The sequence below is a fragment of the Salminus brasiliensis genome, chromosome 11 (genome assembly GCF_030463535.1).
Source record: "Salminus brasiliensis chromosome 11, fSalBra1.hap2, whole genome shotgun sequence".
Classification (NCBI taxonomy): Eukaryota; Metazoa; Chordata; class Actinopteri; order Characiformes; family Bryconidae; genus Salminus; species Salminus brasiliensis.
Genome location: NC_132888.1, coordinates 2,846,893 through 2,862,780, shown reverse-complemented (window position 1 = coordinate 2,862,780; position 15,888 = coordinate 2,846,893). Strand labels below are relative to the sequence as shown.

At 39.7% G+C, this 15,888-nt stretch overlaps 1 protein-coding gene across 1 annotated transcript in view; it reads left to right on the top strand.

Moving 5' to 3' along the window:
• Window positions 1-638: 638 nt before the first annotated feature.
• The window catches only part of pla2g4aa (phospholipase A2, group IVAa (cytosolic, calcium-dependent)), a 34,569-nt gene continuing 19,319 nt past the window's right edge, over window positions 639-15,888 (top strand). Inside the window, exons 1-9 of the mRNA XM_072691421.1 lie at window positions 639-703; window positions 3,288-3,419; window positions 4,300-4,381; window positions 4,523-4,671; window positions 5,430-5,543; window positions 7,059-7,096; window positions 7,652-7,796; window positions 9,084-9,220; window positions 11,956-12,178. Coding sequence (XP_072547522.1) covers window positions 3,387-3,419; window positions 4,300-4,381; window positions 4,523-4,671; window positions 5,430-5,543; window positions 7,059-7,096; window positions 7,652-7,796; window positions 9,084-9,220; window positions 11,956-12,178 — 921 coding nt within the window. The 5' untranslated portion in view covers window positions 639-703; window positions 3,288-3,386. The remainder of the gene's footprint in view (window positions 704-3,287; window positions 3,420-4,299; window positions 4,382-4,522; window positions 4,672-5,429; window positions 5,544-7,058; window positions 7,097-7,651; window positions 7,797-9,083; window positions 9,221-11,955; window positions 12,179-15,888) is intronic.

Genomic DNA, 15,888 nt, shown 5'->3' with positions numbered 1-15,888 from the left:
AGATAGATATAATTTTATATTTATATATATCCAACCAGGGATGAGGCCATTTATTTATTTATCTATTTATTGATACATAATAAACATTTAATGACTGCTGTGAATGTGAAACATTTTATTTTATTTCTTAGTCACTAATTTAAATGAATGATGAGGCTATTATGAATGAGGCTATTATGAATTTACCTCTCTTCTGATTGGCTGCCTCATTCAGAAAGCACTCAGAGCTGAAACACTGCCTATAACTTCAGCATAAATGGGCGGGGCTAATCTTCCATAGACTTTAATAGGCAGATATATGCAAATACATCGTTTTCTATTTCCCATTTCAGTTTAAAGTCATTCAGCTTTATTGCGGTGGTATCTAGCATCTTATTGGTATCTTATTGTGGTGGTATCTGTGAACCAAGACCACACCACAAGATTGGTATTGGAGATGCCCTGATCCAGAAGCCTAAAAACACACCAACTTCATCAGTGGTTGGTTTTAATGGCACCTATTCCTTTAACAGGAGTGTGAGGAGTGTTGTGAGGAGTGTCATGAGTGTGGTAAAGAAGGCGGGTGAAACAGGGAGGGAGGAGTTAGAGTCAGGAGAGGTTTTTTTTTCTCTCTCTCTCTCTCTCACACTCTTTCTCCAGTTTGTGAGAGAGTGCTGAGGGGAATGCTGTCTACTGCTGGTCATGCTTTCACCCTTTCATAAAGGTAAGCTTTCTTAGGGTTTCTAAGAGCTGGATGTGAGTGAAGTTTGGTAGAACATCTGTGTATGACCACTGGGAGCTGTGTATGCTGTTTCGAGGAGGTTAGGATAGCCAGAAAATGAGTTAAACATCTGGACGAGGCTGCAGTTAAGATGTTCTCCTGAGAATTTCCCGTTCCACCTTAAATGGTGCAGCAGTTAGAATGTAACTTAAGCCAACTTAAGCTTCAAGAAAGCAGTTAACCTTAATAAATGACACCAGAAACATTCCCAGAAGTGAAGTTGAACAGCTTCTTCACTTTATGGTCCACTCTAGCTTCTCGTTTCTCTGCTTGGAGACCTTCTGCCTGCTCAGTTCCGCACTGAACATGCCCACCAGCAATTATTTGCACCTACTTTACTGGCTCACTGCTCCCCTCTGCCTGCAGTGAAACACACTGAAAAACAACAAACCCTGAATTTCCTTCACAACAACAGCCTTTGGTGCTCATGAAGGCTGTTTAGAGTAGTGCATCTCAGCAGGGAACATGTTTAACCTGTAAATCCTGTAGCTAATTTCTGTAAACCGGCCATTCTGTTGTTTTCTGGAGATCTGGAGATATAAGGTAGAAGATCCACTTCCAGAAGAAACCAAAAGTCAAAAGAAACTTTACCTTTTACCAACAACTTAGTAGACCACCAACAACAACAGTACTCCTCGTCTTTTATCTTTGAGAGAGGACAAAGTCAAGATCTTGCTTCAGATCTGGGACAGGTCTTTGCTTGTGTCCATGCCTCCTCTGTGAGAAGATAACTCAAGCAAGTGGAGCTGATCAAGAAAAGCCACTGCTGTTCCCGGAACGATGGACTGACCATCCAGAACCGCTCCAGACCTTAACATCATTGAATGTGTTTGGATGACTTGGCCGGTGAGAAGCAGGAAATGCTTCAGAACTTGGAAGACTGAACTTTGGAGGTGTGGGGACGTTTCCCCCCAGATATCAGAACACCCCCACCACCATGTTTAACAGATAAGGTGGTGCTTTGGATCTTAGACAGGCTGGGTATGATCTCTGGCAGATTTCAGATTTCCTGATGAGACTGAATTTTGGAGGTGGATTGTTCAGAAGCTAGAAAGTGAAGAAGCTGGGCCTAGTGGCTGTTTTGGCTGGAGGTGTTATTACAGTAAAGGCCACTGCAGTAATTGTAGGGTATTAAAGTTACAGTACAGGACTGTAGTGTAATTTCCAGTACTGTGCAAAAGCCTGAGTCATGAAAATGATACTGTATGTAAAGCTATTTACTGTAGTTGGGTTTCTGGAAAGCGCCCTTAAAACAAAGGATTATTTAAAGTGCTTGGTCTGCCAGTGAGCGTGGGAGACTGGGGTTCAATTCCCGGCCTGGGTGACTGTGCCGAGCTACACTAATAAAAGTCCTTGGGCAAGACTCCTAACACTACATTGGCCCAGCTCTGTAATACAAGTAACCTGATCTAACCCTCAGATGATTTCTAGGGGACTGTGCTTAAGCAGTAAATGTTTTGAGATATAAAATACAAGTCCATTGTGATGGTTTAGGGGATAACCGTCTTAGCTTAACCACTTCCAGTGCTCTCCGTGAGGAAGGCCTGTTTTCTCAGTTCCCATCCAACACCTAGTTTATCTAATTAGTCAATAGCTGGTGGTGGAATCGAATAAATCCAGTGTCTGGAGTTTGCGAAGAAGATCAGCAACCAAACCTATGTTTTGGCTGTGCTTTTCTAACTGTGTTCCTCTTCTTGCTGTGCTCTTCTGCTCTATCTGTGCTCTTCTGACTGTGCTCTTCTGACTGTGCTCTTCTGCTCTATCTGTGCTCTTCTGACTGTGCTCTTCTGTTCATTTGTGCTAATCTAGCTGTGTCCATCTTTGCTCTTCTGACTGTGCTCTTCTGTTTTATCTGTGCTATTTTAACTGTGTTCCTCTGTGCTCTTTTGACTGTGCTCTTCTAAATTTGTACTCTTCTGACTGTGCTCTTCTTGCTGTGTTCTGTTCTGCCACCGGTGTTCTTCCAACTGCGCTCTTCTACGCTCTTTTAACTGTGCTCCTCTGTCCTTTAACTGTGTTCTGCTGTGTTCCTCTAACTGCATTTTTCTAACTGTGTTCTTCCAACTGTGCTTTATTGCGTTCCTCTAACTGTGCTTTGTCAATTGTGCTCTTCTGTGTTCCTTTAACTGTGTTCTTCTAACTGTGTTCTACCAACTGTGTTCTACCAACTGTGTCCTGCCTATTGTTCTGCCAACTGTGTTCTTCTGTGTTCTTCTAACTGTGTTCTGTCAACTATTCTGCCAACTGTGGTCTTCTGCATTCCTTTAGCTGTGTTCCTCTACCCTCTAACTGTGTTCTGTTGTGTTCTTTCAACAGTGCTATTCCAGTGGTGTTCCTCTTCCCTGTCTTCCTTTAACTGTGTTTTCTGGTGGTCCTCTAACTGCATTTTTCTAACTGTGTTCTTCCACCTGTGTTCTTCTAACCAACATACCAATAATTTTGCTGGGTCATGTTACACTATGCAAGTTTTTTTTTTCTGTGAGAATTTCCTCTTCTCCAATTCATTGCATAATCTTCTCTTTTTCAGCTTCTACAGAGCTCACAGATGCATCCCAGGACAATCAGCGGGGGGCTTTTCTGACCCCTAGATGTGTTTCCTCGCTGTGATCTCTCATTTCCTGACAGAATGTCTGCCATAGACCCCTATCAGTACATTATAGTAAGTTGACATTGACCTGACATTTTCTTCATGGCCTGCTCAAAACTTTCCCTGCTCTCTGACTGATTGTGGAGTGGACCTAATTTCACTGGAAATTAGGTTGTGTGACGTTGTTGTGGATTAAACAGCGTCCAGACGCACTCAGAAGGACAATGCTAATTTGCATATTTGATTGTATCGCTGGAGTGCGTAATGTTTACCACACTATTGGGTCTAACACAGGACAACAATTTCCTATGAACTTGGAGTAGATAAACATAGAGACAATGATCTGCTGGCCGGTTCCCTTGAATCGGCTGTCATGTGAGTCCTGATTAATTCATTGTGACTTCTTTCCTTGGTAGAAGAGGTTGCTGAAAAATGCTTGCAACACACACACACACACACACACACACAGTTGTATTTTTATACAGTCTCAGAACCATATATGTGTCTCATATGTATGTATATTATCGTCATGCAAAAAACCTGTATCTCCATTTTTGCTTCATTTTTCACTTGGACAAATTTAACCAGGCAGTTGGTCTTTATATTGTATCAGAATTTTATGATGAATGGACCAATAGAAATGCTCCAAAATAACAAAATATTGTCTTCCATTATATATATGCATATATATATATATATATATGAATGTAGTACTAATAACTTAGGCCCCTAATCCCATCACTCGAACCCCCGTCTCTCAGCAGTGAGAGGGTTCTACTGTAGAAGCTCCAGATCCCATCAGAACAGATAAAGCGGACTGTACGAACTAGTTGGGCTATTAGCACTTTTGGCCTGCTGCCCGGCCTTTTCTGACCATTTCTGTGTCTCTATAGTTTCGGGTATCTATAGTTGAATTCAGTAATTCATTAATGTGTGTGTTGTGTGTTTCCAGGTAGAGCACCAGTATTCTCACAAGTTCAGAGTGACCGTGGTGAGAGCAGAAAATGTCACAAAAGGAGCGCTCGGGGACCTGTGTAAGTGCACACATCTGCTTTTTGTTAGTTTAATATTTTGCAGGTGTGTAACAATGATGTGTGTGACTTCATCAGACTTTGGTATGAATATATATATATATATATGTGTGTGTGTGTGTGTGTGTGTGTGTGCGTGCACAGTGGACACGCCAGACCCATATGTGGAGCTGTCGATTCCGACTGCTCCAGAGTCGAGAAAACGAACACGGCACATAGACAACGACATCCATCCGAAATGGAACGAAACCTTCGAGTTTCTGCTGGACCCCCAACAGGAGAATGTGCTGGAGGTGGGCAGATCACACTCAGGCCGACACATGATGAGAAACAGGGGCTTCACATGTCAGCCAGAGCATTTACAATACAATAGGGATGAGCTAATGGAACCATTTCTTCACTGATGCCGATAATATACTCATAATTAGGAGGATTTATAAAACAATATGAGCTGATACAGTGTTATTAAGTCAGTTTTACTGACTGATCTGGAACCCATAAGGTCTGAAAACAATGCTGCTGCAAATAACTTCAGAATTAATATTTTTGCTCTTGGGCTCCCCCTACAGTTGGGTAGTGTTATTCACCTTTTGTGCTGAAATAACATTTACCAATGCTTTATTCATAATGTGTAAACATTATATATAATATCAGCCAGCTTAATTGATCGAGTGATCAATATCGATTGGGCTGTGTAACTACTGTGACAGTCATATAGATAGACATGCAGCATAAGGCTGGGCGATATGGTAAAAATACTACATTACGATATTTAAATTATTTTTAGCGATAGTCCATATTCATCACGATCACAGACTAAAAACGTCAGTAATGACAAATTCAACAGCTGCTGAACTTCATCTAATTAAACCAGTCTAATGACACTGTTAGTAATGAAACCTGCAGCTGATCAGTGTTCATTAAGCACTAACAGTATTAATCTTTAACTGTATCACGATGTGATAAAATGTATCGTCATATTGCCCAGCTCTAATTCATACACTACTGCCGATGTGGTCCTCAACGCGTTCTCACTTCTCTCTCCTCTCAGATGACGTTAATGGACGCTAACTATGTGATGGATGAAACTCTGGGCACGGCCACTTATTCCACCAACAAACTCAAAATAGGGCAGCCTGAGATGGTGACGATGTCTATCGGCAAGGTAACCATGGGGTTTCTGAAGGGATTAAACAGCCTGAAGTGGTGCAGTGGTACTAAGTGGTAATCATGATCAGTTGCCTGTATTGTTGTCGCTATTTTATTAGTAATTGGGTAATCATCTGATTTTTTTAACGAAAAATGGTGTGATTGATTGTCGCTTTTTTAAGTAGTTGGGTAATCAACTGGTTATTTTGATGAAAAATGGTGTGATTGATTAGCGATTTTATTAGTAGTTGGGTAATCAACTGATTATTTTAATGAAAAATGATGTAATTGATTAGCGATTTTATTAGTAGTTGGGTAATCAACTGATTATTTTAATGAAAAATGATGTGATTGATTAGCGATTTTACTAGTAGTTGGGTAATCAACTGATTATTTTATTGAAAAATGATGTAATTGATTAGCGATTTTATTAGTAGTTGGGTATTTATCTGATTATTTTGACGAAAAAATGGTGTGATTGATTATCGATTTTATTAGTAATTGGGTAATCAACTGATTATTTTTATGAAAAATGGTGTGATTGATTATTGATTTTAGTAATTGGGTAATCAACTGATTAATTTGATGACAAATGGTGTAATTGATTATCAATTTTATTAGTAATTTTGTAATCTGCTATTATATTGACAAGTAAAACCATGGCCAATCTGTCCTTATACTGAACAGCAGGTAAAAACACCAAAGCAGGCTGAACATGAGATCGAAAGTAAGGGTAAATTAATTTCTAGGGTTAATTGTCTTTATTGTTCTCAGCTGAAACGGGACAGTTCTGGGACAGGATTTTTTGCTGATAGAAACAAATAATAGGCCTACTGAGTACAAAGCTGAATAACACACTGTTCGCACTGATATCGGCATTGGTTTAGAACATCTTAGAAGTTTCTCTCAGCAGTTTGAACACAGTAACCTAGAAACGTCTGTCCTGATGTTCTTCAATGGTTTCAATAGAGAGTAAAGGCCTACTGGTTAAGTCTGCCCTTTTCTACTACGGGCTAGTGCATCACCTCAAACATGGCGAGTGACCAACAATAGAGGCATGTGGGTGTGTTGAGGCGAAAGATGACGTACTGACTGATCTTCTGTGTTTTAGTGGGTGGGGGAAGGGTCTAGATTCCAGTACAGAGCTGTTTTTTATGAAGAACAGTCTGACAGTCTGTGCGTTTGCTAGAGGGTAGCTGGTAGTGGGCCTAAGACATTGCTTTCCATTTAGTTACTGGTTAAAAACACTTAAGGAGTGATAGGCCTGTGTAAGTCAATCCAAGTTCATTTTGGAGCATTTCTATTGGTCCATTTATCATGACATTTGAAGTATAAAGAAAAACTGCCAGATACACCAATGCCACACAACTAAAACAGTGTTGGTATATACATAATGCCTATATATGCTCTGAATAATACTCTGAATAATTCATGTTTATTTCACTTACCCAGGTATTGTTTTTGAGTCTAGCTTGGCTTCGAATCTCCATAGTTTCCAAAAACCTAACTAGTATTTGTTATTACCCACCAGACCACCAAGGTGTACCTAGAGCTGTTGCTGGAAGTGTGGTAAGTACATCATAATAACAGTACTGTACAAAGTTTTAGGCTTCTGTAAAAATCAGATTGTAAGAGCTGTTCATCTAAGCAGCACTAATAGAACTTCTACAGAAAGTGGTGGTGGTGGTTCTCCATCACTGTGTTCATCATTAGAACATCTCCAAAGTTCTCCTCATGGAGTCTAGTATTATTTAGAGTTCTCCTCAGATCAACACCTGGTTTGGTGGTAAATCAGGGCTTAATGATGGTAAATCAGGTGAGCTGCTGCTGCTGCTGCTGCTGCTGCTGATGGAGGTGAACACATCCTCCACGCTGTGCTGGCTGGACTGGGGGGAACCAGGAGAAACCTGGAGGAACCGAGCTCTGTTCTTCAGACTAGCTCATGGATTTATGTTCACCTGCTTTATCTGTTCTGATGGGATCTGGAGATCTAGGTCCACTGAGAGAAATAGGTTTAAAAGTACTGTATGTCATAATCAGAGAGGCCTCGTGTAAAACAGGCATCAGTGAGGTTGCTGTCATTGTATCATTGCCGTTATTAATGGACTCTCTTGCCTGCTGTAGTTCGTCCACTGACCTGCGCTTCAGCATGGCCCTGTGTGACCAGGAGAAACTCTTCCGGCAGACCCGAAGAGACAGAGTCATGCTGGGCATCAAAAAACTCCTCAACATGGAGAATCCTCGCTTCCTGCCCAGCTCGCAAAAAGAGGTGAGCTCAAGACGTGTGCCGGTCAGTCTGTGCATGCATGCGTTCGTTATAATTGGTTATGTAATATTTATTAAAATAAGACAACAGTTAAAGCAGCCCTATGCAAGAATTTATGTTTTTGCTCCTGGGAGAGTAATTCACTTTTGCTCCACTGCTGCAAATACAAATTGCACTTTGAGCGCCCCCTCATGGACAGCTATACACATGCATTTCTGGACAAGCTGAGATTGAGAAGCAGCATCCGAAGGTAGAGAAGCATGTGGACTGATGCGGTACAGTAACACTGCAGGATTTTACACTAATATGAATAACTTGGGGTACGCATCTCGTGCAGCTCAATCAATTTTATGATTCTGAAGATAATATTTTGAAATAAATTTGCTAATTAATGGAGCTTTATGGTCTGTTATTTACAATTTACAGTTGATGCATTGAATCATTTCCTAAAGAATCATTATAAAATATAATCATTTAGAGATCAACACCATATTTGCAACATGTTTGTATCAAACTATGCCAGAACATTGGGAACATGAATTTCCCCACTGCGGGACTAATAAAGGACTATCTTATCTTATCTTATCTTATGAATGGAAAATTGCATGGAATCTCATGAACGTGATAAAACTTCTGCGATATAAACGCAGTTGCTGTATGTCTCTCTGAACAATATACACATTATATGTCCAAAAGTTTGTGGACACCTGCTCATCTGTTCATCTAGGTTATTAATTGATGTTTTGTTCCATCTCTGCTGCAATAACAGCCTCTACTCTTCTGAAAAGTCATTACACTAGATGTTGGAACATTGCTGTGAGGAGGATTGATTTGATTGCACAGAGCCTTAATTGAACCTCAAGGGTATCAGTGGGGTCAGGTTCTGATGTTGGATGATTAGTTCTGCCGCTATACTCATCCTAAAGAACTAGTTCTACTGCTGAACAGCCCAATTCTGGACCCCTCTTTGGGCACGCTGACCTTAGACTCCAGGCCGCTGTTTCAGAGTGTCCTTCTCAGTGTGCAGTTATTTTCAATACAGATAATACAAGCTGTATGTGCACACCTGAGTGTCTGCACCTCAAAGCAGCAGAATTCACTAATGTGAAGGGGTGTCTGGATACTTTTGGACACGCTATACAATACTTTGCAATAGATGAATCATCCCTGTTCTTCCTAATAGTGAAGAATTATGTAGATTCTTAGTTATTGCATGTTTTGTAATAAAGGGAGGAAGTTGCGTTTGCAGTTGTGTGGACCGTGGCTTATTGCAGCTGTCTGTGTACTCAGGTTCCCACCATTGCCATTGTGGGGTCAGGAGGAGGTTTCAGAGCCATGGTGGGCTTCTCTGGGGTCATGAAGGCTTTGTACGAGTCTGGAGTGCTGGACTGTGCGACCTACGTGGCTGGACTGTCGGGATCAACATGGTCTGTATAGTGATGTTCATGAGGCCAGTTTCCCGCACCAGAGCTCTTTTTATTTGCTTACACAGTAAACACAGTAGAATACAAACAGACTGTATTTGGTGTAACAGCATAGGGGAAACCGAGTGTATAGGGGATGGAGGGGGGAGCCCCTAGGGGCTCTTACAAAGGACTTTGACCCAAGCATTGAACATTTGAGGAATAACAACACTAAACAATGACGCATTCATTAATGAAGGATTCATATTAATGCTAAATCTGAACTGGCGGGGCTGAAACTGAGCGGGGCTGAAACACCACTGATATTCTGGTTGGTCCCGGAAACCGTCTTAAAAAGTCAGAGAGTGTGTGTCAATGCTCAGCCAGATAAGTGTGAGAAGACATATTCTGCCTCAGTCCTCAGTCGATAAAGGTGATGTTATCAGTGTTGTTACTGCATGTAGCCCTGCAGCTTACTTCCTCTTTCTCACCAGTGTGGCGATAAAATAATGATGTTGCGTAATCCTCTTTCGTCCCTTAGGACATTATTGAACCAAGCTGACAGACTGCTGTTTCAGATATATCAGAATCAGGAATACTTTATTGATCCCAGGAGGGAAATTGCAGTAGTTAGAGTTGCAACTGTTCGTGTAGGAATAAACACTTTATTAATAAAAATAAATAAATAAATTAAACAAATTAAAATACAAAGAGAGACAAATTAAATATATATATGTGTTTAAATGTATGTATATATATATATATATATATATATATATATATATATAGGAAATTAATGCACCAGAATTATTGCACACATATTAAATTCAATTACAATTTCATATTGAGTCAAGTTTTTTTTATTATCTGCCATGTATTGACAGTTGTGTCATATGGCAAGCTATTTTAGCCTAAAATGCCACCAGTGGTACAACTAATTCAATTGCAGAATTTAATAGTAGATATTTTAACTCATTTCTGTGACATTTTTACTACTAATACTATAAAGCCATTCTGAGTGGTCATATTGTCAGGACAACATATCCATAAGGTCATTTTGACTAGTCGTATGTTTAAGTTGATTAATGTTAAATAAAGTTAAATAAAGTACCTTTCTAATTTCCATGGCATTCATAATCAACCAAGACAGAGAGCCAATCCATATCTGGCCACACAGACAGACATGCATTCACACACACCAGGGCAAATTTTAAGTCAATTTAGAGTACCCAGTTCACCTGATCTCCATGTTTTTGGAGTGTGGGAGGAAACCAGAGGCAATGTAGGAAACTCACACGGTACGGAGACAGGGAAAACATGGAAACTCCACCCAGAAAGTGTGGAGTCCTGAAAACAAGACTCCATCACTGAGAGATGAATTTGCTAACAATCAAGAACACTGTGCTCCATTAACTGAACATAGAATCTCACGCTATCTTTTCTACAACTACATTTTACTGGTAAAACTCTAATTACAGAGATCTAAAAATACAGAGATCTACAATTCCTTTTTTACTAGTAAACATTGTATTGCATATTTCAGATAAACTGTATTTGTGACTAATAAAAGTCCAGGTCCACATATCTGTAGATAAATTCTGACCAGATTTGAATTTAAAGTGTCTCTAATTTAGTTTTGACTGGTTGTGATATGGATTTTGAATATGTGCAGTTTCAGATCTGTATGTAAAATTTAATATATGACTAGTCAGAATAGTCTAAAATTATTATCTAAAATGTTGTTCTAGTCAGAGTAAAAGTGTAGATAGCATTGCAGAATTGATAATAGTACAAAATAATTGTAGATATTTGTAATTGAATGTTTTAGTATAAAATGTAATATCTAAATATAGATCAGAGAGAGTAGTGTTCCTAGTAAATCAATGGTAATATGACCTGTCAGAATTACATTAAGGATTAAGTTGTTCTGGCAATATGACTACATTGTTTAATAGATCTGTAGATATGATATTATTACTATATGGATTTTATTGAATTATTTTATATAAAATATTGTATATACGTATTATATATAATATATATGAATTTTTATTACTATAAAAATTCATAGTTTTATATTTTGCTACTAAAAATTATGACTTACATCACTGGCGGACGCTCTGACTCTAGTGTTTCTTAGAATTCACACCTTTCACACATTTGTAGGGAGCTTCAAAAACTGAATGTTAGACATAGAGCTAGGTAAATTTTGATAAATTGCGATAAATTTTCTTATTGTGATACCCAATATGTTTTTTTTTTGATTAAATAACACTGATCAGCTGCATGTTTCATTAAAAACAGTGTGATTAGTCTGTTTTAACGGAATAAAGTGCAGAACATTTCAATAAAAATCACAGTACTAAATATGTTTATGTGTTTGGATGGTAGTTTTTAAAAATCCATCACTACTGATGCATTTTGTCTGCGATCATGTCTATCCTGATGAATATCACGCATCATAAAAATATCTTTAAATATCGTGATACAATATTTTTACCATATCGCCCAGCCCTAGTCTGATGTGTACATGTGTTATTGAGAAAAGCTGTAATACTGTAAGAACTGAGTTTTAATATTTTATATTTATTTAAAATCCAGAATTCCTTGGATTTAAAAAGTGGTGATAAAATATTGAGACGTATAATAGCAGGAGATAGCTATAACTACGTAACTGGTGTCTATAAATGCATTTTTAATAGTAGTTTGCTATTATTTAATGGTACTATATTTCTGACCAGTCCTGGCTGTGTTTACAGGTACATGTCCACTCTGTACTCACATCCCGAGTTTCCAGCCAAAGGCCCTCGAGAGATAAACGAGGAGCTGATGAAGAGTGTTAGCAGCAGTCCGCTCAAACTGCTGCTGCCCCTGCACATCAAACGCTACATTAAAGCTCTGTGGAAGAAGAAAGCAGGCGGACAGCCCGTCACCTTCACCGATATCTTCGGCATGCTAATTGGAGAGACACTCATGCCAGGGGTGAGAAATGCACACATATGCACACATATATATGCACATATATGTGTGTATAAGTAATAAGCTCTGGGTCACAAACAGCACTTCAGCTCATCCTAGAGATATAGGGTGCAGCTCCGTTGCTCCACAGCCCAGTGCTTGGATACTTTATACCCCTCTAGCCCACCCCTGTCATTGAAATTATGTGTTACCACGATTTTATCAAGGGAAAGAAAGTTTAACTGACACTGGAACCAAATAATCAATGCTATTTACTTCACCTGTCAGTGATTTTAATGTTATGGCTGATCTGTGTATAGTGACCTATAGCTAGGTGGAGCTCACCAAATGGCCAGGGAGTAAACGTACAAGGTAGAGAAAGTGGGCAGTAAGCATTGCAGTAACGTACAGCCTTTAATGGCGTATTGCTTTAAAATATAAATAATTAAAATGAAAACTACAGAATACATTACAATTAAAATTCAACTAGTAAAAAAGCAATAGTATTGTCAAAAGTAAATGTAGAAAAAGAGCCCTGTGGAGCCCTGTAGAGGATCTTTTTGAGCAGTGTGTAGAAGCGGTGTAACGGCCAAAACAGACCTAAATACAACGCAAAGCTGTAGCCCATTTTCCAACTACACAGATTAGCTCACTGTGTTCAAACAGCAGGTCTCCATAACTCTTTTAATCACAGATTAAAAACCTTGATTCATACCAGGAAAAAAGGTTTAAATCAGGAATGGCATTGTTGTGATGAAGCCGTTTTCTTGGAATCAAGAAAAAAATACACATATTTTGTAATACTGAATATTTACACATTAACTTATACTATACATATACACACATTATACACACTTCATACACACTCTCTATTTACAATATTGCACTGGTTTAAAGCAGTTTAAATATACAGGTTTAATATAATCTGAATTTTTATATTATTTACAAAAGACACTGGATGGGTGAGAATATAGATGTAGTGTGGGTGGGGGAAAGTCTTTGTGGGTGCAGTGTGACTGTGCATATGGTTTCCAGTCATAAGTGCAGGGTGTAGAGTGTGTTTGTATGGGGAGGAGGTGTGATGATAAAGATGAGGTCCACAGTCCACAAAGTATTGTACATTCAGCAGCCTAATTGCTTGAGGATAGAAGCTGTTTCTGAACCGACTGTCACTGATCGACTGTCACAGTCTAATGAAACAGCAAACCCAGTTGTTAGTCGTTAACAACAGTGTGCTTAAGTTAACCCTGTGATTTCATCATTTTCAACAATCTGCATCCTGGAGAGCGTTTTTCATTAAAGTGTGAGCAAACGCAAACTTCACAGACATACTCCTTGCTAGATTTGGCTTAAACAGGTGATTTGTCTGACATAAAAACATGTTATGTCAATAAATGACGCTTTTGCGGTTGAAACCTGGAAAGTGCGCCCCCTTGAGGTTGAAAATTCAGTTCTGCTCCACCACAATTGACAATAAACTCCGCCGTAGTTGGCAGTTTTTTCTCCAATCAATTATGTAGCAATTAACGGCGACCTTCCAAATGTTAGCGCTCCCACCGACCACTGTTTATTATGCATTAAATGCATTATTATGCATTTTTCGAACTTACTGAGAGGGCGGGACACCTGCTGATATCGGGATGGGTGTACTTTTTAATGTGGGATTAATGCACACATTAAAATCCAGCAAATTTACTGCAGCAATTTTTCCAGTTGAACAGGGAGACGTTAAAAGACACTTACATGAGGAACAGACAGTAATCATTAGAGAAGCAAAGTGTAATGACACTAATAAATCTAATAGGACTGTTATGTTATAAGTTATGGCCCAGTCTGGGATTGAATCGAGGGAATGCTGCTGGGCAGGATCTTTTTAAACAGGATTTATGGATTGAGGAAGTTTGGAGTGAAGTGGGAAGAGTTATGAAGAGGGCGGAGGGGATTGTCCGGGATTGTCTTTGTCCGGGATCGCTGACAGCTGTGCTGTTAATCATGAACCGGCCCTTTGCTGTGTTTGTTATTGTAAGGTGGTTTCGGGTGGTCAGGGTGGTTGAAGCACATGTTCGGTAACAAGTAATGAAAGCTTGTGCTCAACCAATTATCATGGTGGCATTAGCAGGCCTAAAGCAGCTCACACTATCTCCAGACTGTGTGGAGCAGTTCAGTCAATTCTAATAGACTTGCTTATGTGGTTTCCGACTGTAGTCCATAGATGTAGACTAAAGTACATTGTATAGCAAATACTGCTATTAAAAAAGAAATTAAAAATGGCTAATACATTATACTATCATAAACTGTTCTAAAAAGTGAGGTAATTATTGTGAGTTTACGTTTTTATGAGCCCATGTCTAGCCTCGTTGCTACAGTGCAAAACTACTGAAGCAAATTTTAGAGGCCACACCTGTCTTAGCTGCATTAGAAATGCCCAAACTGATCCACTACATCCAGCATTGAGGAGCTGTGGAGCAGTAGAAGAACTGTGTTCTCTGGAATGATGGATGGTGGAGCTCCATCCAGTACTTTTGGGATGAGTTGGGGATGTGATGGGGTGGTGAACATTCAACATTCTGTCCTCACAAATGCTCATGTCACTGAATGCAATCAAATCCTTACACCAATGCTCCTCCAATATCTAGCAGAAAGTTTTTTTCCTTGTAGAGACACTTACAACAAAAGCAGGATCAGCTCTTTTTTAATATCCTTAATTTCTGAAGAAACCGTGAACAGTGAGCAGCTGTCCCACCAAAGGTTAGAGATACAGGCTTGGCCGACAGGTATTGGGTCAGTAAGGGGAGTGAAGGAGCAACACTTTCTCCTCCCTCAACATTCTTCGTCTGAAGGGCCTGTGAGCAACGTACTAAGCCCCCCAGTTGCACCCCAGACGCTAATCTGACACAGCGGTAAAAACAAAGGGTCGGAGCTGGACCGATCTTAAACTAGCTGATATCTGATTTATTAGAAATGCCCCAAATCTGGGGGGCTTTATACCCCTCTAGCCCACGCCTGGCATTAGGCAGCATGGTGCTAATAGGTTCATGATGTTTATCTGCTCTGGAACTCTGGAAAAGTAGCTGAAGGGGTGTCCACAAACATTTAGACATCTAATGTAGACTGTTTTCATCCAGCCTGTTCATCCATACCCTGGTAATGACGGCTACATGTGTTGTCATTGCTTTACAGGTCTGACAGCTATGAACTATGATTGTTGCAATCTGTACCAGGTCATTGTTTCATCATCATCAGGTCAGAAGAAGGGTTTAGATGTTTTCTCTCCTGGAACTTGAGAAAAAGAGGCACACCCATGACGTGAACTTATAAAACCATGTGCCACAAGGGCTGTCTTCTGTGTGTTTAATTAGAGCTAGAAAAACATTCTGCATTCCTGCCCTTCACCCATCCACAGGCTGAGGTTAGCAGATGCGTGTGCTTTAGGCCGTATCTCTCAGCATTGCTGGCCCACACTGTTAATGTTTCCTGCCATTTAATGCCCTTGCACAACACAAAGTGTGCTTATCGCTGCCCTCCACCAAAGGAAACCCTGTATCTCCAGAAGAAAGCGCAGTGTGCTCTGCTCTGACATGTTCTTTAGGAAGCGTTGAGGTATTTTGAGTTTTCTTACAGCCGTAAATTAACCAGAAACCACAAAGTGGAATGCTGCTTCACTAACGATGGAAAAATGTGGTGCTTATGAAACTGGAATGACAAAGTGGAGAGGTTATGCTTGTGTGTATGAG